This window comes from Tetranychus urticae, chromosome 1 (assembly GCF_039701765.1).
Source record: "Tetranychus urticae isolate SD_2017Ah chromosome 1, NJAU_TeUrti_SD_1.0, whole genome shotgun sequence".
In the NCBI taxonomy this organism is placed as follows: domain Eukaryota; kingdom Metazoa; phylum Arthropoda; class Arachnida; order Trombidiformes; family Tetranychidae; genus Tetranychus; species Tetranychus urticae.
The window spans coordinates 18575829-18597443 of NC_142958.1; the positions used below are offsets into that span (position 1 = coordinate 18575829).

A 21615-nucleotide genomic window follows, 5' to 3' on the forward strand; every position below is an offset into this window, starting at 1 on the left:
TTATTACATTTGTTTTAATGATTTTTCATGTAAATCGATGGTTATATTAGCTGTAATACAAAACCGAGTCTATTAGCCAGATGGAATGCAATTGAGTTGAACAATTTTATCAATCACAATTACACGATTTTCATGTTTACTAATAGCTGATCATTAAATGAAGAGATTTTGGTTTTTGGTAAAGAATCGCAAAGCATACAATTACCATTTCCATGTAGTCATAAGTACTATGAGTACTTTCTTGGTTTTTTTGTTTCTTTTTTTAGTTACTTTTACTTTTTCGAGAAGCAACTTTAATGAGTTGGTCATTTATTCGAGGTTAAACAAGAAATGTTTCAACTGAAACTTGACCACAACAAGTAGGGAATGAATTGAAAACGATAACAATAAATACTTTTAATGTTGCGTTTTTAGTTCATTTTAAACGATTTAGTCAACAACATTGGCTACAATGGAAGGAAAATCAAGTTGAACCTCAGTTAAATAACGATAAACATCATCTTGAGTTGAAGAAAGGGTGAAGATGGCGAAGAAAGAAGTGAATACAAAAGTCTCATTATGAGAGCTTTTCTTTGTATGAAGAAGCCAAAGTGTTAAAGTAATTGAATATAAAAAAAATCTCAACTCGAATGTAAGCCAATAAGGACATTTATTGTTATACCTTGAATAATGGTTAATTCAGTTTTCCTATTGAATTTTGTCGAGTTTTTGCACCTTTTTTCATTCCCTTTTCTTATATTTATATAACTACAATAATAATGGTGATGATGATGATAAAGGTATTAAACACGGAAACGAATAGGTGACAGATAAATGGGAAAATATTTTATCCAGAAAAAAGATTGTTGGACGCAAATGCAGTGAAATGAACAGCCAAATGTTTGAATCTTTTATTCTTATTGTCAGATTAGATTTTTACTCGAAATTACTTACAGGGTTGTTCAATTGATTCACTCATTTTTCCATATCTTTGAGCGAAATCCCAGAAACAATGAAAAATTGGGAAACTTGAAAATATTGCATAAAATGTTCTAAAATGTAAAACGATTTCACAAATTTTTGTTTTCTCTTTTTTACATCAATTTTGAATTGAAAAGAAATGAAATTTCATTTGAAATCAATTGCAAAACCCTGTAGCTTTTATGGAAACTATAACATTTATCTTTAGTCTTAACCTAATAATCAAACTAATAATGAGTTTAATGAAGAGAAAGTTGACAATTTATTGTTTCCCATTTTCATCATTATATTCATTGGAATAATAAAAGCGTGCAAAGTCAAGTTGAACATTTTATTAGCAAAATCGTTCAGTTAATTGTATTAACATTGAATCTTAATTAAGAAAAGATTAGGTGGTTTGATTTTATTTCACGTTTACCAAATCAATTGTTGCACTCTTTCTGAATACACAACAGTTGCATGTTTTACTGTAGCCATAAAAGGTAAAGAAACTAGACGTTCTACTGGGAGTTTTACTGGGAGTGATATTTTGAGTGATGGAATGATAACGATGATAATCAAGATAACAATAAGAAAAATGAAATTGTTTTCCATGAGCCGTTTAATATAGTTTACCAGAACCACTCAAGATGAGGATAATGAAGATGAGAATGATGAGGATTTGGAGGCAAAAAAAGTAAAGATGAAAGTGGTTCCTGTTGAAGGACTTTCAAAACCTTATTGGAATGAGAAAAGTGTATAAACATTGAGAAATGCCTGTTTAGGGAGAATTTCATTTATATCTTTTTCTTCTTCCAACCATTACCATTTCAGGATTGGTTTCATGTATTTTAACATGTTGAATGGCAATTCTTTTTGAATACAATCAATGAACATTATTATTGCATTGTTGTTCAAAGCAATAAATATCATCGAGATAATGTTGTTATCATATTTGTCTTCCGTTGTAATTGTTTAGCTTAAATGGGTTGAAATAGTCTTAAACAAAAAGATCGAGAGAGAAGAGAATTTTCTGTAAAGAATAAATGCTCATGTTGTTCAACTTGTTTGGATTCAAAGACAATGAGAATTGTGATATTTATCAGAATTCACATGGGAATAATTTTACTGGGAGTAAAAAAGATGGGGAAATGATAATGGGCAAAGTTTGTTCAAGATTATTGTTTACTGTTAATGTTTCATTAGCTAACGAAAGGATGTAAAGAGAAAAGTTTCGCTTTTTATTTGCACCTCAACTAACTATTCAACTTTTAATGTCAGCTAATCGATTCTGTCCTTCTAATCAATAATCAGCCTTTTGTTTTTTTCTTGTTGCCTTTAATTGAATAGAGTACTTGATTAATCGTGATAATGCACAGTTTTTCATGTGATTTTGGCTTTAACCAACTTTGAAACTGTTGAATTGCAATTGAAACGAGACTCTTGTATTTACCAAATCTGGGTTACATTTATTTCGCCAAAATTTGTTTGACATTTTTTTCTTTTTCGTTCAGTTTTTATTGCAATTTTTGCGTGACAGAATCTAATTTGAAGCTCAATTTACTGCATTCAACAGGAATGGTTAAGAAAAAGAAAAAGGTCATTTTCAATGTGAATTGTCTGTTACCCTCAACTGTTCACTTTTTTTCTCACATTTATCAAGGAAATGACATTGGAACAACAAAATTCAGTAGCAAGTCAATTGAATTTAATAAAGTATCGAACATTTTCAGACACCATTTCCACTACAAAACTAATCAAATGGGTTTGTCAAGATTATCTTTCATTAAATGCGTTTGATTTAGAAACTCGAATTTATAAACCGAAAGCTGAGTCAGCTCGGTTTTATAAAAGGTCTAATCTGAATCTGTTTCTCTCCACTTTAACAATTAGTTTTGCCTCTTAATCCTATTCTCTTCGCCCTCCGTTTCTGTTGAGTATAAAACTTGCGATTTAAAAAGGGAAATTACAATTAGTTACTAAGCTTAAATGACCAAGAATCGAAGCTCATTTGTCTCTATTGCGTATCTAAATAACACTGGCAACCGGTTACGGGAAGACTCAATAGTGCCATGATGCATCAAAACCACTATAGTAATGATGGTCACCAAAAGACAGAGAGATCAGTCATGACCGTAAGAGACTTTTCTTTGTTAGAATTCAATGTAAAACAAAACGTTCTCATTTGCCCAGTGTGTCAACGTGTTTTAATTTCCCCACAAGTTTAATGAGTAATGTTTTCTTTCTTTATTGGCATTCAATGTTTTTCAAACAAAAGAAAACCTTGAGAGGAACTGCTTTTGATCACGAGATGCTCAACTTTCGATAAAGGTGTGCAATAATAAACTGTTTTTTCTGTTTTTATAGCATAATTAGTTTGTTTTACATTAATCCTTTAAAAATTTCTATTTGTAATTAACCAATTTTCTCGTTGACTAAAGTGCCAACCCACCATCATCAAAAAGATTCTCTGGTAGACTATTGTTGAGATTTGTTTCAAATCCAAAATTTTTGAGACACAAAGAGTTTGAGACACTCGATTCTTATCTAACCCTTTACTTTTTACTTTAAAGACATTCAAAGGCATGCAAAGGCATAAGGAAGTACTATTAACTAGTACTATTGGATAAATAAAATCCTGATCCAACAAGGAACAATCAAACTGTTTTTCCTCACTCAATCTTAATGAATGCGGATTCTAGATTTTTCCTCTAACCTCTATGATGAATTTCTCAGAGATCTGGCAATTGGAATAAAGTACCCTGGCATATTTTCGTCACTGAATTTTGTATTTCTTTCATGTTGTGACATTTTTTTCTATCATCGCCTTTCCAATCTGGATGATTTGATATATTGACTTAACATTGAGTTTTGTATAGATGAGGTTCTTCAGTAAATGTTATCATTTATCCATACTTGAAAGCTACGTCTCCAAATCGTAATGCAAACCAGTTATAAAGTATCGAAAATATAATAAAAACCTTGTTTTGAAAAAAACTTAAAAATACAGTCTAATTAAAAGATTATGAAAAGCATTCCAATTAAGTTGACAAAATTATTAGCAATTAAGATTATTCCTCCCCATATGACAGCTTCAAAGCAAGTTGAAGATAGACTGACAATTTCGAGATGAATATAAGGCTGCTCGGAACAAAAAAAAGTGATTGTGAACTAGCCGCGTTTTGCTATTACTGACTTCTCAGGCCCCCAATAGCTCTGCATGTAGCTAAGGTAACGGAGAATCATTTTTCGTTGTTTATTGTTGTAAAAAATATGCTTAAAAACGTGCTGCAACTCAACAAATAAAAACCGAACATCAAAGAACTTTTATCATGTTTGGTTTCCTAGCAAATCATTCAAACACCATTATTCACCAAAATCTCAAAAAGTTGATTGGAGACAAGGTGGTGGGTGCATCAAGTGCACAAGTTGCCAAATATGCAGCTGCGTCCAGGCAAGGTCAGCTTATTGACAAACGGCTCATGGAGTCACAGATCAGACCCCGCTGCCTTGTAACAACACGTATTCAAAATTAGAGCATTAATGGATGATTCAAGACATTGAACTCAGGAAAGTTTAACGATGGTATCGGGTGTCCTGAAAACTACTATGTGTAAAACTCAAACGGTGTTGAAAAGGACCTTAACGATCGATGAAACGTGGGTGCCACTCTACATCGCTCCAGATCGTAGCCAAGCCAGATCTTATGTGTATTCAGGTGAGGCAACCCCTCAGATCGTAAGGCAAAACATTAGCAAGACACAGCTCAAAAAGGATGATAATAATGGCAATGGTTGGCATGCTACAACAGTTGAAGAATGAAATAAAAAAAGTTCTGAAAGAAAAAGGAATCGTGCTTTGGGACCACCGTTCAATCCACCCGATATTAGCCTCTAGATTTTTCTGCTTTGGTCAACTGAAAAATGCCATAAGAGGAGTCCAATGCAAAATTACGGGAGAGTTTGAAGAACGTTTGATCGAGGGTGTAGCTAATCTTAACGCAGAAAGGGGAATTGGCGGGGTCAATGATTTACCAAAAAGATTGAAGCGAGTAATCGAAGGAAATGCAAAGTATCTTCAATAATAAACAAACTGATTCAAAATTTCACACTGGTTTGAGTTCAAATAAAAAAGTTATTAAAACTAAAATTCATTTCGTCTCGCTCCAGACAGCCTAATAATCATATTGTGAGCCGCAAAAAGAGTGGTGGTAAAAAATCTGACTTTCGAGTTAAGAGTTAGGACTTTGTAGGTTTGTAGGCCCATGAAAACTGAGTCCATTAGTGGTATTAAAAAATTTCTCAGATCGACAGTTTTCGAGAAAATCGAGGTCAAAGTGAAAACTTCGATCGCCTTCTGTTCAATTATGGAATAAGATTTTTTCATCAAACTTATTTTTCTGGTATAACTTTTGATAGCCAATCAGAAAATGCACCTATTTCGGGAAATAAAATTCTCTGTTTTTGTGCAACAGATCACTTCAGTTTTCCGTTAAACCTCCGCCATTTTATGACCATGATAGCTAGAGATCTGAAACTTATTATTTGGCGATGAAAGTTGTAGGTACATATAATCGACTGAAAACTTTTTTCAATTTATCAACAGTTCTCTTGATTTTGGCATTGGCCTAAAACTTTGAACCTCGATATCTCGCGAACGTTAGTACCCAATGTCACCATTTTTTATTTGATCATTAGCTTTGAACATGGACTTGTTTATAGCGAACATTTGTAATCATAAAAACTAGTTATAGCATTGAATTTCTTGTTTTTCAGATTGCATACTTCGTTCATTAATGTGATTAACTTTTTTGTCTTCAAGAGCGTACGAATGGCTGATTCGGGCTGCGAGTTACTATAATATTAAATAAGATTAAGAAGCATTGGCAAATTTCCTTCTGTTCATGTTGTCTGCATTAAAAGTGGAAGATGCCAGAATACAAAGATACTTCGGGAATAAAGTATTGCTTGTTGGCCTTGAAGATGGTAATATCTTGCTACAAGACTCATGTACTAGACAGTCAAATCATTCGTTCCACACAGAAATCTTTAATGACAAAAAAATCATCATAAAAACAATTAATGCTGAATGCATCAAATAAGAAGAATTTTTGATTTTATTAGAGCTGATGGTGAACTGCCGGTGTTTCGTGCTGTGTAAGCGTTTTTGTGTTCGCTACTTAATACACTTTTTTCTAGACGCCTGCAAATCGTGATCTAGCTAATTGATATAAAATTAAAATGACCTGGCGCAATCTGACGTTCAATTGACGACATAAGTCACGAAGTTTAACCTACCCGTTTGAAACAACGTATGATAAATTTGTCACGGAAAAGATAAAAAATAAAGAATATATATAGAATATAGAATTCAAGTTTAATTATTCATATTTATTCATTTTATATAAATTATTTTACTTTTTAAAATACATTTTAAACTTTGATTCTGATTATCATTATCAGTACTTTCGGCAATTCCAATCAGTTACTTTGCTTTAACGAGAAAGAATTGATGCTAACTTTTTTTTGGGTATCTTACTTGGAGTCTATGCCGATGGGCCCATTTCTGTAGTAGTTGGGGCAGTAGTGGTCTGTTTCTTTGCGTTTCGTAGGCGATTTAGGTATCTGCCGCTAGTTAAGGGCCATCCTGCATCAGAGCCACTGATAGCAATGATTGCTAGTAGCAAAACAGCGCACAAAATTTTATTCAATTGCATTTTCACTTTTTTAACCAAATAAACTTTATCACTAGATGACTTTCAAGCTTAAATTTGTAACTGATACCTTTGCTTCAAAAGCACTGCCTTTTATACTTATTCTGAAATATAATAGATACAGTATATCTATGATGTTTGATTTTTAAATAGTGGTTGATGAATCACCAAATGCGTCTGAAAAAAGTTGATACTTGAACACATTTGTTTATAAAGTGAGTATTACATGTTTTAACGGGCCCCTCTGTTTCCTGATGCTTAAAAGACAAAAAATGTGACTAAAAAAGAAAACATTACTAAGAAAACTTGTTAACTAAGCAAATTAAAACGGTTTGATAGTCAATTTCAAATAGTTTAGTTTGTTCAACTTAAAACTTAGCCTTTTGTCAGCAACATAAACTGAACACCAAATTTTTTTATTTACACACAATGTAAAACAGGTAACGTTTTCTTTCTTCCATTGACATTAAGTGTTGTACATGAGAAAACCTTGAGAGACACTGTGTTTGATCATACGTTTTCCAACTTCCTAGAAAGGATGCAAGCATCAATCGTTTTTTCTGTTTCCATAGTATGGTAGGTTTGTTTTGCATATATTGTTTGCAAATTTCAATTTGTTAATAAGGGGCTTTACGTGACCAGCAATTATCAAAGCTCCGAGTCTTCACATTAGAATTGATAGCATCTACAATCATTAGATTTTTCAAGTACTATAATAGGGGAATTTCAGTTTTAAACCGCTAAAGTTCATAGTCTTAACTTTTGTATCAGTCTTCTTTTACGCGAAATAAACAAGAAATCTAATTATGATTAAATTTTACAAATTGAACATTTGTATTATTACAATCTTATCCAAAGCTCATTTTCTAACTTTACTGTTACTCAAAACCTAAAATTAATAGTCATTTTGAAATGGTAAATAAATTTTAATAGATCATTATAATGTAAAAAGACTGAAAAATTTCTAATCTTTTTTTCCTTCTTTGAAATGAGAGAAATGAGGATCATGATAAATTGTTGATTCTGGTTTCAAATTCATTTCTTGCAGATAATGGTCAGTACATGATGAATGGAGATGAACATTTTTTGGTTCTGAAAACGAAAACAGAAATGAAAAATTTCAACAGATAACAAGAGAAAAACAAAATTTTTGCCAATTTTGATATTCAGACAAATCAGTTGTTATTCATAAATCTTGAAATTTTATGGTTTTCCTTTTTTCCATGCAAAACAGTTATCCATCTAGATAAATGTCGGCTTACATGCGATTCAATAAAAGCTTGACACTTAAGCTTGAAACGTATCGCAACTTTATTAGATTAATAATCAGTCAAGTTTTCAAATGAAAATTAGTTGAAAAAACAAAGTAAAATTGAACTGCATGAAAAGAAAATTTTCTCTCCTCTCTGTCAATATCAAGAACAAACAGAAAAGTTTCAAATTATCTCAATAAACCCTTGAAACTGAAGCAGCTATTCAGCATTTTGCATCTTTCATTTCCTCACATTTCACAACTTTGTGTACATTTTGTTTACTTTTTGTTTACTTCTTAGTTTGTTGAAAAGATGTCAAGAGATTCATGATAAGAATGAATTTTCCTGAAAATTTTACACAATCGTACTCATGTATATACACATTAAATTACTCTCAATTATTCAATTTTTCCCTTCTTTTCCAATGAATTGTTTTCCAACATTCTATTTACTTTGGATTGAACAAAATTTTCACCAAACTTTATCTGGATTCCCTCTCAACTATTCGTAAAGGGAAAGTGGAACAAAAAAGATATCATTATTTTATGATGATTTTTGATGAACAATAACAACAACTCAGTGTATTCCATTGAGAATTCAATTGTAATGAAATGTTTCTCATTGAGAGAACAAGGAAAACTTTTGAAAGTTGACATTGGAAGACAAAGAAGAGAAGAAAACTAAAAGAGTTTCAATGGAAAACTGTAAATTGATGAAAAGAAAGGAATGGTGATGATGATGAAAATTGATGTTAAAGTTAAACAGATGATGATGATGAATGAATAAAAGACTGAAAATGATGATTATATTACAATATTGTATTTGATACGTGATCAAATAAACGTATTAATAGTAAAGAGTGAAAACTAAACAAATAAACAAAAGTTAACTAGCAGTGAATTGAATGGACCATTAAATGTTTCAACGTGATAAACGTTTTTCTGTTATCATTTTTCCCCTGCAAATGAAAACGCTTTTCCCGGTTAATAAAATTAGCATTAAAAGTAACTCTTTATGGACAGAAAATGTCTTTTTTTCAACATTCCAATTCCAATAGCCATTCAACTCTTCATGAGAGAAAATTTCTTTAAATTAAAAATTGAAATTCTCTAGCTTTTCGTTAAAATGAATCTCACTCTCGTAAAATGACAAGAGTTGAAAAAGACTTCAATAGACTTTTCATTTTTAAAATTGTTTTGCATTTTATAGAAGTTCATTCATTTTTAAAATTTTCTGGATGCAGGTGGAACTGGGAGTTTGACTGGGAGTTGAGCGTGGAATTGAATTAGAATAACAGGGAATTTTAAGTTGAATGCATAAAATTCGATATTCATAGAGACTTTTTTACTCTTAGTTCTCATCTTCTAATGCATGAATAAAATGAAGACATTTGAAATTGTGGAAAATTTCATTCTCGAAATTCGAAGCAGAAAATGGAGAGAATTTTGTTTTAAAATAATCTATTTTTTGGAAACGTTAATGAATCCATTTGTTGGAAGAAGAACATTTTTATTCAACTTTTTTCTGGTAAATATTTGAGTTTGCCTTTTCAATGGAATCAATTTTATTGAAACTCTCAATTTTCGTGTTTTTCCAATATTCATGAGCCATTATTTATGAAAAATTTGGTAAAAACTATTGACATCAAATTTAAATGAACTGTAAACAGTTTGAATTGAAATGCAATGGACGAAATGTTAATTGAATCGAAGCAAATTTCGTCTGATTTGATTAAATTGGTTCATTTTGTTGGTTAACCATGATACAACTTCATTCATTTGCGAATGAATAAATGAAAGAAAAAATTCAATAAATTGAATGAGAAACAAAAAGAACAACAAATTTTTCTCGTTTTTCTACCAAAAACTTTTTTCTCACTTTATCTTTCCATCTTGAACAGGAATCGTTTAATGTTGCAGTCGTTGTTGCCATTTTATTGCATTGATGAAAAGTAAAGCAAAACAAAACATTTTCACTTAGTTAATATTCTGAAAGCATTTCGCTCTTCCCGCAACTCATTCTGATTAGATTATTGATTTTTACTCTTTTCTCTCTCTTTTCATTTCTCTTTCCTAACCATAAGTTCATCATGCTTACCTTTCAACTTTTCATCCTGCCACTCTTCTTCTTATCACCCATCTTCTTGCCATTGTTTTTTCTTCCTCTTTACATGCCTTTTTTGCATCTTACACCTTCTTCATCTTCTGCTTCATCATCATCTTCATCACCAACCAAAGGAAAACGTCATTCTATTCAATCTTCAGTTTGTTCCAACTGATATTTCTGTTTAACCTGTTTGACTGTTAAGATGGTTTCAAGGTAAAAGGCAACCTTCAATTGGTATTCAAAGCCGGTATTTTACATAAGAGCTGCTCTCAATTTATTTGCTTAGTTTCCATTCCATCAGTTCTTGTTCATCTTCATCTGGTTAAAACCTTTGCTTTTTTACTTCCCTTTTCCCATTCCACTTTCCAATGGAAACACTTTGATTGACAAATTTAACCGATAAACAGATTGTTCAATTAAACTAAATTAAGCCAATTTTCAAGGGAAAAACAAGCTCGAATGCTGTCAAAGTTGAGCACAAAAAGTTGTCAACATTTTTATTTGCTCAGACAAGAAAATGAGAGAAAAGCAGAAATGCAATGGAAATGCAATTTAAAATGGAAAAAGCAAGTCAAGGTGCAATTCAATAACCTGTTGATTAAAGCTCATTTCATTCATTGTACACAGTTCACAGTTCAATACAATTATTATCATGACTAGCTTTTCATGAGGCAACTTTTTTCTTCACTCTTTCATAAAAGCCAAACGGAAGAAAAAAATTGCACAAAAAAAGATGAAACATTTTTTCCATTTCATTTTCATTTTCATTTTCCATCTATAACTCCCATCGGCAACTCGATTAGGTTCGAGTTTAATGAGAAGATAATTTTCAACAGTAAACTTCATCTCCAGTTGGGATCATCATAATCATCATATCGCATTATCATCATCATCTTAACGCTAAATCTTGGACTTTATCTTTTCTAATACAAACCAGATTAAGCGATTTCACCTTCTTACCAGATTCTAATTCTGAACTATTTTTTCTTTCCCTTTACTCTACTTTTTGCTTACTTTTCTTCACCACACAAAATGATATCAGCTTCTCAAAGTGAATTGGGAATTGAATAGTTGATGGATTCAGTAAAGGATGAGACCGATGAGCCTCATGGTGGGAATGACACGTAGACACATGGAAAGAAAAGAGATGAAAAAAATGATATAATCAAGATTGATGAACTTCTCTCAAGTCTTGATAGATGAACATTATGATCAATATCAACGACACTAGTTTTTTTTGTCTTTCCTTTTCTTTTTCTCTTTTTCTTTCGTTCGACAACTTTTCTTTTCCTCATTTCTTGTTCATTAACGTTATCACTTGACAAAGAGTCAAAAGATGATACAATATAGACAAGACCAAAAGATTATCACGAAAAGTAAAACAAGAAGAAAAAACTTGTAAAATATCATTCGATTCACTGGGAGTGAGAAAATATTTTTTATCAAATTTTCAAGTTTTCTTGTTTTTTCATTATTCTCAGTTTTCTGTTTCATTTGAAAAAACGATTCAATTTCAAATTCAACTTTTTTCCATTCGATTTTGTTCTTGGAAGGAAACATTCCCTGCAGGGAAGGATTGAATAATGATGCCAACGAAACGGAAGTTCGTCGTAAATCAACTAGTAATTAAACTCTTTTCAATATTTACACTCATTTCCTCTGATTGCAACCCTTTCCGATTTACTTATTTTCTGTGACTTTTAATCGGTTCAAAGAAGTGAAGTAAAAAAAGAAGAAAAATTTCCAAATTCGTTGACAATTTTTCACAACTTTTCATATGCTAATTCAACTCAGTCATGGTTCATGAAAGATGAACGGAAGTGTGTAGGTGTTGATTATTTATGCTCATCTTGAGACTAATTTGCAATGAAAATTAATAATGATAAAGAATGAAAATAATTCCTTCATTGAATAAGAAATAATTATCAATTGTATTCTTCTTTTGACAAAGAAAATAAAAACATTATTTCTTTTTCATCCTTTTATTCCTTATTTCACCTTCCATTATTCAGATAAACTCCAATTCTCACAATAAAAAGCAATTGTAAAGTTTCTCATTCCCTGTAATAACTTAATCTACCCATTAAATGCAAACATTATCTTTAACAGTAAAAAATATTTTCGCTCAAAAATTTTTGAAAACATTCAATGATTCAAAAATGTTCAACGATAATTTGAAAAAAGGATAAAAAATACAATAAAATTATCAATTTCAATATTTCCAAATATTCCTCTGATACTTTGAATGATCAAATGTAATTATTTCAATTTCAAGTTCTCACAGATTTGAAAATCGATATCATTATGATAGCGTTAGTTACAATTAAAAACGTGCAATTAATGACACTAAAGAGTAAAGTTGAAAAGTTCATGACAATTTTATAATCAGTATTGATCAACTCAATCGTTTTACTAGAAAAATTGAGTTTTTCATTCATTCGAAATGAAAATTATCGATTAATTTTGGTTCACAATTACATTAATATGATTATTTGCTGCAAATCATTTGTTTCTATGGTAAATTGAATGTTCAATTATCAATAATTTGTTGACGTTTGGAGTTGATTTTCATTGAAACTTGCACTTTTGTGAAACAAGAAAAAGTTAAACTTACTTCGCATTTCAGTCAAACTTGAATCCATTGATGAATCTGAAATGATGAATGAAAAGTTAATTAGTTGAAATTGGCTTAAATACTTTTTCCTTTCAATTCCTTTTCATCAAGTAAGATGACGAGGAATGAATGTTGAGGTTGAAGAGGAAAGGTTATCATGATTAATATCATTTTATTCATTTGCTCGTTCCATTCTGTTTAGCCTTTGCTCTTCTCTTTTTTTTATTGGAAGTTGAACAAAATTCTGATTTCAAACGTTTTGACTTTTATTATTCTGATTTTGTCTCTTTATCAATGCCATTACAATGGGAAAATGTTTATTCCCAGTTAACTTAGTTATTACATATTCAACAGTGAAAAAAAACATTTTACCAAGTGAATCAGAATAGGAAATGGGAATGAACAGAGGAAAAATAGAAAGTGAAGAAGAGAGTGAAAATAAAGTTCCATTTTATTCATTATTCACAATTGAACTCGAGATTTGGAAATCTCTTCTTTTCAAGTTCTTCAAGAGTTTGATGGCAGCAGACAAAAAAACCATTTTTACAGAAATGAAAGAGTTGATAATGACAATAGAAATTCAAATTTTGGAACATTTTTCTTTTATATTCAATAGAAGTTGCTGTTCATTGCTTCTCATTCCACCTGAAAAAGTCGCGATAAAACAATGAGAATTATAATTGCAACAATTCTCATCAACTTTAACTGAATATTCATTTCCTTTTTTTACTCTTGGAACAACAAATTCCATGACAGGTTACTTGAAAGGTCAGGTCACAAGTTCAGTAATTGCGAGTTTTTTGTTTACCTTTGAAAGGTCATTAATATTTGACTGATGAAGGTTTAAGTGATGTTTAAAGCTGTGAACAAAATAATGTAAAGTTGATGACATTTTTACCTTTCAAAGAGTGAATGGAAAGATTAAAAGGTTTGGATTTTTTTGTTGGAAAAAAAAGTTTCAATTGAACGCAAAAATGATTTGATGAATGAAACCACAAAAGAAGAGAAGAAACCATTATTGTTACATCATTATTGTGTTTCAAGTTGAATGATCTGTCGCCAAGGAATCATAATGATCATGATTATGGTCAGAATAAGTGGGAAAACTTAATTCAATTAGAAAAGTTGAAATGAACAAACAACTGTAAATGATTATTTCAACCATTTTTCCTTTCTTTTTTCTTCTGTTTCAAGGTGTTTCCGATGAAAAATTTATTAAGATTGAATCCGATTCAATGTCAATAAATTGTGACGTTTTGTGACGTCACAATGGATTTTTCCGGTGAAATGTTAATTGGATTCACTTCCGGTGACTCTTTTTGACCTGTGAATGTTTTTTTCAGCCGTTAGATCTTTTTTAGAACAAATTAAGTCCAAAAATGTCGATGTAAATTGATCTGAATCGACTTTTTTGGATCTAGATAACTCGATCCATTTTTCATCGGAAACACCCTCAGTTTCAGTTAAATTGATGATGATTGTTAACATGCTAATGACTCGGGTAAACAAGGTTGTTGGCTATAATACAATTAGCAAATTATCAGGTTAAAGTTGCCAAAAATAGAAGAGAGAAAACAATCAATCCCTGAAAATTCATTAAAGAATAAAGAAAAGTTGGAAAAAGAAAAATTGCCCAAATTTCAATTTAGATTGTGTATTATATCAAGTATTGTACATTTTTATTGGTCACGCAAATTCAAATCATTCATTGATTAATGGTTGATACAAAGACAAACATGAATCTGTTTTGATTGCATGATGAGAATCATTTATACCAATCATGATTAATTACTTCAAAGTAACAAAAAGTAGAGAAAAGCCTTGGAAATTGATGAGAAAAATATTTCAACATTTTTGCGTTTTCCAGGAAAATTTACATTCTTTTAAAATTACATGACTTTCAATAATTAGCTCGTTAGAACTTTCAAGCAGGTTCGAATTTTTAAATTCATTAATGTCTTCTTTTCGGCAGTGAAAAGTCATTTGATTATACTTGTGATCGACTCTGTTTTGGCAATAGTAGAGTTTTGAGCTAAAATAAGGTAACTTGATTTTTGGGTAAAAATAAGGTGAAATTATTCACACTTTCGATTGTAATTCATGTTTTAATTGTAAATGTTTTTCATCATTTTCATTGCGTGTAATAATTTCATTAGTTTATTGTTGATATAAAACTGATTTCCATGTAACACATAAAAGAAGAAAAATGCTATTATAATTAAACCTTTTCATTCTACTGATGAATCAATTATTCTAACGGTGAAAAAGACTCATTAGGATATCGAATGTCGATTTTTTTCAGTTTTTATTTGAAAGTTTTCGCAATTAATTATTAATAACAATTGATCAACTTTCAAAATCAATTTTGGACTGAAAATCATTGTTAAACTTGTTTCCATATGAAAAGTGGAAAATGTTTATTTTTATAGTTTAGTATACTCGAGTTTATTCGGTCGATTACTCGAGTTGATCAAGCTTAACGAGTAAAACATTTTCCTGAAAAAAGTCAAACAACCGAAATTGTTTCAAAATCCTTTTCTTTCCCTCTGAATCTCTTAAATCTTTTTCACAAACTTTCATTGTTAAAAGATTAAATATGTAAAAAGTTGAACCAAAAAAATCATGACTTTACTTGAACCCAAACTGATACAAAAACACTTGAAATTTGCGTGAAAACAAACAGTAAATTAAAGGTTAAAATCATTGACAAGTTGAAATGATTTACACAATCAATTGATCGACTAATTTGCTTTCAATAAACGTGTTAAACCTTGTTGAGTAAAATGAAGCAAATCAATCTGCAAATCAAATCAACTCCTAAATGGTAAAACTTGTTATTACCAATCTAATGATCAACTTTTATCCAAACTCATTCCTTTCCCATGTAATATATTAATCTTGGTTGGACTAAAAGTTGTCCCAATTGGACAGGAGAAGAAGATGAAACAAGGGAAAACAAGAAGAAAAGTTAATTGTAATAATTAACAAGAAAATGAACACAACTTTTCCCAACTCGCCTCATATTGAACCTCTTTTCATGGTTCGTTGAAGGCAAGAACTAATATTATCTATTATAATTACGCTTTATTATTCTATTAGATTTCAACTTGCAGTTTTCACCCTTTTGTTACAGTTTTTTTCCTTCTTCTTGGTCAGTTGCTATTAAATGAACTAATAATATTTAAAAAACATGGAGAAAATGATTTGAATAAAGTAAAAAAGTCAACCAACCATTGAAGCAAGTGGTAAAAGTTCAACACTTTTAATGGATAAATGATCAGAGTAGTTTCATTGATACTGATTAGGTGAATTACTCGAGAGACTGTTTAATATTCAAACGGTATTCACAGTAAATTGAGCTAAAATGGAAAACAAGAAAATTTTAAGAATTGATTAAAAGTTGGCCCGAAATGGTTCCATGTTTTTACTCAAATTTCTTGTGCTAATTAATATTCTCATGATTGCAATATTTGCTGTTAATGATGAGTAAATATTGGAAACTGAAAGGTTGTTACAAAGTGTTGACTGTTTAATGATCAAGATTAACATGGAAAACTTGAAAGGTGAATATAATGAAGCTCATTGATTGAGCTTAATGAAAGCAGATAACAGATTAAGAGATAAAGAGATGACGATAATGTCAGAGGATTGCTAATTCTGGGTAAACATTTGAACAGGGAGTGAAGATTGGAATGGCAACTCAGACAAAAGGAAACAAAAGATTGGGAAGCAAATAGTCAAGGGAATTGGTTGGAGTAGCTACAGGGAGGGAAAAACGGAATTAAATGAATATCGCAAGTGTAAACTGATAATGGGAATGAGATTCGACAAAAAAACCTGTTTTTCATGGGTTTAATGGTCAAGCTTCAATGATCCTTTCAATTGCAACTGTGAAAATCCCATGAAATTGTTAAATTCAGGAGAAGAACAAAAAAAATGTTCCAGACTAATCAATGTTTACTTGTAAGTCATTAGCATTAAATGAGATTCTCTTTTTTTTCTTCCTCAAAATAAATTTATCATTCCCTGACTTGACAATTTTCACTCAATTTACATTTTCAATTTAATCATTTTTCCAAACACATTTCAAGTTATAAAAGTTGGTTAAACTGGGAGTGAAAAATCCCATTCTCTTAGCATTCTTTGATAATTAATTTGCACACTTTTTTCACTCTTTACTGGTCAACACTGAAAGGGAAAAGTTATTAAACTGGAAGAAAAAATTTTCCATTAGACAAGATAACTTCATCTCTTGAGATTCACCTTGGAAATTGAGCCTGGATTCAGCTTAAATTCAGATTAATTGGATAATTTCAATGGATCCTTTTGTTGAAACATTTCCTGTTTTGTTGAATATTTCATGATTTCCATTTGGAACTCATATTATCCTTTCTCTGTCCCATTCATTTGTAGACTCTATTATGGTCAGGTAGAATATTATTCAAATATTGAACAAGATTAAATGTGAATTTGAATGAGGATAACATGGGAATTGATGGAATAGCGTTCATTATTGATGAGACATGAGGAAATTGAATTAACATGGGTCAACAAAGTTGACAAGGTAAATGATAATAATTGTTATCATAATTAATGGCAATTCATTAACATTATTGTTGTTCCCTTACAATAAACCTTTTCCTTGTTGATCACATTAATAATGGTAAACCTTGCTTTTTGTTGTTGCACTGGTTGGCCAAACAAATAATACGATAATTTAACCTCAACTGGATCCATTATTATTAAAAGTGTAACCAACAGAAATGAAACTCTTCCCTGTCTCTGTCTGTCTTTCTCTGTGTATTTTGATAGTTCATTAAGTTTGTTAAATGTTGCTTTACAATAATTTACCTTGTTTTTGGGCTTCTTTTTTGCTTCTTTACTCTTCTTCTGATGCTGTCTTTTAATCAAGATAAATTTAGTTGAAGTCAGGAAAATACGTTTACAAAAGCAAAATAGGATAACAAGGTTGAGATGGAAACGTTACAAAAAGTAACTCAGTAAATTAATAATTCATCCTGGTTTACCTTTATAAATGTATTTATGATTATTGTTGCACAATTAATATTATCATGATGATTAAATGTAAGTAGCTAATGTACAATTGTCTGTACAAATATTGTCAAGACAAAATGAAACGAACCAAGTGAATAAGTTTAAGCTTTTACTGCTTTTTGCCTACTCTTTGTTTGTCATCTTTGTTTGTATCGGATTCATTGCTTCGAGCTCTAGGTTGACTTGTAGCAAAGTTTTTGTCCGTTTCATTCAAATTAACAAGTTAAACAAAAGCTTTCATTTGGCTTATTTTGCATTGTTGCAACTACAAGTTATTACAATTTAATTACAAGTCAAGATAATTACTAAACTTGATTTCGTCCTGATAGACATTCGTTTTTTTAACATTTAATGTTTCGATTCGAGGTACATCTGTTATCGATTTGTTTTCATGTCTTTGATTGAATCAAAATCATTTTTGTTTTAGAAGCTTCATTTTTCATGAAAATTTTAGCTCCGTTGTGCTATTGTTGAGCGTGTTGCGTGTTGCGTGTTTCATGGTCAATCCATCGACATCATCAATCGATTTCTGTTCATCGATTGGAAATAAATCGATGGGATCGAAATAATTGATTGCAATTGATTCGATTTTAATTGCTTTGTCTGATTACCATCTGATATCAGTTTAAAGTCATCTCATTGTTAAAGTGAAATCTTTAGTGTTTGGTTTGTAACGCTTGTTTGGATGACTTTTGATCTGTAATAAAGACATTTAAAGGGAATCATGCAACGGATAATTAAAATTGTACCCAATCTATTACATGTGCAATCACTATTGAGGTAATAGACTTGATTTTTATTGATCCTTTGAAAGGTGAGTTTAATTGAATTTATTTGAATATGAGTGAATCTTTGTGCGTTAAACATAAAATTCATGAATTTTAACCAGTTAAAGATTGCCTATTAATATTATGTATTTTATTTCTGGCTATTGTTAAAGATAAGAATGAAACCCGAAAATCGAAGCTGACTATTGAATAAGCTTATTATTGGGACGCTGGAGCTTTACTTCAATGATAACCATTCCTGAGAGATAACTTTTTGTTGCCTTACCTGGGATTGGGGTTGGTGGTGATGTCGATGTAAAGGACAAGGTTCGAAGTAAAAGTATAATCACTGTAATTCCGAGAAGGAGAAATATGATGATCAAGGAAAGGGCAAGGGTATATTTAATATCCCAATGAAGTATCCTTTTGTAAACTGAACTAGAGTTGACTTCAGTTGGATCAAACTCTTGGTACAAGGGATAGTTGAAAGTGGTGACTGTTCCTGAAGTGGATAAAGCTTTCTTGTGACCAGAATGGCTACTGGAATGGGCATGATAAGGATTAAGGGTTGACTTGAAGAAACCAGCTTCACGATCAAGTTGATTGGGTGACAGTAAGGATGAGGTTGCCAGTCCAGTTGAAGGTCGATAAATGTAATTTGAACAGTTACCGTTGAGCAATAAAGCTGTTGCTGCAACTGTTGAACCTGTTGTTGTTGTGGTTGTCGGTGTTGATCCGGAAACATTATTACCCTTGCCAATCTCATTGGTAGGATTGAACTTTCCATTACAGACCATCGTAACTGGCCTTTCAATAATGTTGGGCTGATAGGTTGTCATTGAGGTCCCAATCGTGGGTGATAGTGAAGATGAAGGTGATGAGGTTAGTTTATTTAAATTGTGTGCCGATTGAATGTATTTATAAGAAGAGTGGTGATGAAAGGTTGAACCTTGGTTATGATGATTGTTGTACTGATGATTGCCATCAGACTGGTTATAAGGTACAAACAAGGGTGGACTAAGGGTTCCATCGATCGAGTATCCAGCATCAGTTTCCGAGGCTGGATAGGATAGAGTGGATGGTGGTCGCAGTGGATAACCCAATGGGGTCATCAATGGGTCACCAGTATAATTGGAACCAATGAGACGGTTAAACATTTCATTGGCTCCATTTGAATACTTGTCATTTGAAACTGGCGAATAATTGGTTTCACCTTGAATCATGTTTGAAGTGTTGTACTTGAAACGTTCTTCAGAAGATTCCATAATTTCCTCTATTGGCATGATAAATCAACTTGAACACCACACTAACAACAAAACACGCACACACAAAAGACGAATTTTTTGGGTTTTCTTTTCGTCTAAAATCAAACCCAATAAGTTTCCAATTTTTGCACAATTTTTATTTTCTAAACCCTTTTCCAATCTAAACCTAAATCTAACCCCAGGTTAATGTAATGTAAAACGGTTAAAAGTCAACAGATGATTGGACTCGAATTGATATATTGAATTGATGGTTGCAACCTTTTTCACTGTAAATAACATTGAACTTTGCCGGAGAAACATGAACATGATAAACTGGAAAACAACTTGACTCGTCATAATTATAGTGGAAATTAATGATAGTGGAATGCAGATAAATCCTGGCTTTATTACAAGCATTATCCTGGAAACAGGGAAACAAAAAGTGTCGACAAATTGACAATATTTCATTTCATTTTCGTTTCTAAGTTTATCCTTTTGTTGAGCTTGAAAATGAAAATATCTTTTCCCATCCAAACGATGATTACGATATAAGTATAGCAATGATGTCCTGTTTTGTTTGTTTACTTGCTGCTTGACAAATTATACACACAAATATAAATCTACTTGGAAATATAAATAAGCAATCAGAACTTTTGTAGAGGAAAAACTTTTTTTCATCTTTTCTCTCTCTCTCTCTCACTCTTCTTGAATCAAAGAAAAATCGATAAACTCAAGAAATGATCTGAATAAAGCTACTTTAAGGTATCTTTGTGAGTCTACTTTTTCAGAAATGATATTTATATACATGAAATTGTGACTAAAAATGTTCAACTTAAAGATGGTTAAGATGATGGGAAATGATTTTTGCAAGGTAAATTGGATATCAACAGGCTTTCCTTGACTTCAAGTTTACTGTTGGATTTCAAATGATTGGATATTTTGTGGGTTAATTATTTAAAGTTGAAAGGATGAAATGATTAGAGTATAATGTTGAAGATTTTGAGGTAAATTTTGGATAATTGTTTACTGACTAACTGGATTTGATCAGGTAATGCTTGCTAGACTTGGTTTAAACATGGTTTACTCTTGTTTCTTGATCAATGTTTTGAACGGAAAAACAAAGCTAATGTTTGGGTAAAGATTTTCATCTTTTTAACCTTTTTTTACAATTGAATTGACCTTTTGTTTGGCTTGGTAAAAAATGGGTTTGAATGTTGATAAATTTGGGTTGCGTTGATCAACTCTAATGGTTTATGTTAATCCAACTTGTTGAAACACTTTACACAAGAAATGTTAATTTCCGTTTGGTTAACTTTAAATCCTCAATTTAACACTGTTGATTGATGATTGAAGAGCTGTTTAAATCAACTTGCTTTTGATGAGCACAATAATCTCGAGTTGAAGTGGTTAGTGAATTAAATTGGGCGAGAAGAAAAGGTGTTTTAATAATTTCCTTTGGTTTTCCTTTTTTCACTTTTTTTCTTTAATCTACAGTTTGACCAATTGTTGATTGCAACTAGTATATACTTTTGGTTTGCTGATTGTTGCTCATTTAGTGTAGATTTTTAATGAAGTTATTCAATGGTGATGATTAAAAGAAGAAGAAAAATTAATTTGAAAATTAATTAATTTGATATGTTAACCTTGGAATGAGAATAAACAAGCAAAAACAAGAAACAGTGTTGAATATTTCACTGTGGTTTATCAGAATAGACTGCTTTTTACTCTCAAGTGATAAACTAACCTCCCAGTCACAATCAACTTTCCCTGAGAGTTGCGCATGTAAAAGGTATTCTTTGTTTAGTCTGTTCACTCACCATTATCATCATTATCATCTTCATGCTCATCATCATCTTCATGACTATCTGTAATATACTTGCTCAATATTATATCATCTTTTTGGCTCCTTTTTTTCAATACTAAT

General features: G+C 31.1%; 1 protein-coding gene across 1 annotated transcript in view; it reads right to left on the reverse strand.

Annotated features, from left to right (window-relative positions):
- The window catches only part of LOC107359111 (agrin), a 70696-nt gene extending 49293 nt beyond the window's left edge, over positions 1-21403 (reverse strand). Inside the window, exons 1-2 of the mRNA XM_015925561.3 lie at positions 18734-21403; positions 12626-12661 (exon numbers count right to left, since the gene is read on the reverse strand). Coding sequence (XP_015781047.3) covers positions 12626-12661; positions 18734-19730 — 1033 coding nt within the window. The 5' untranslated portion in view covers positions 19731-21403. The remainder of the gene's footprint in view (positions 1-12625; positions 12662-18733) is intronic.
- Between the last annotated feature and the right edge of the window lie 212 nt (positions 21404-21615).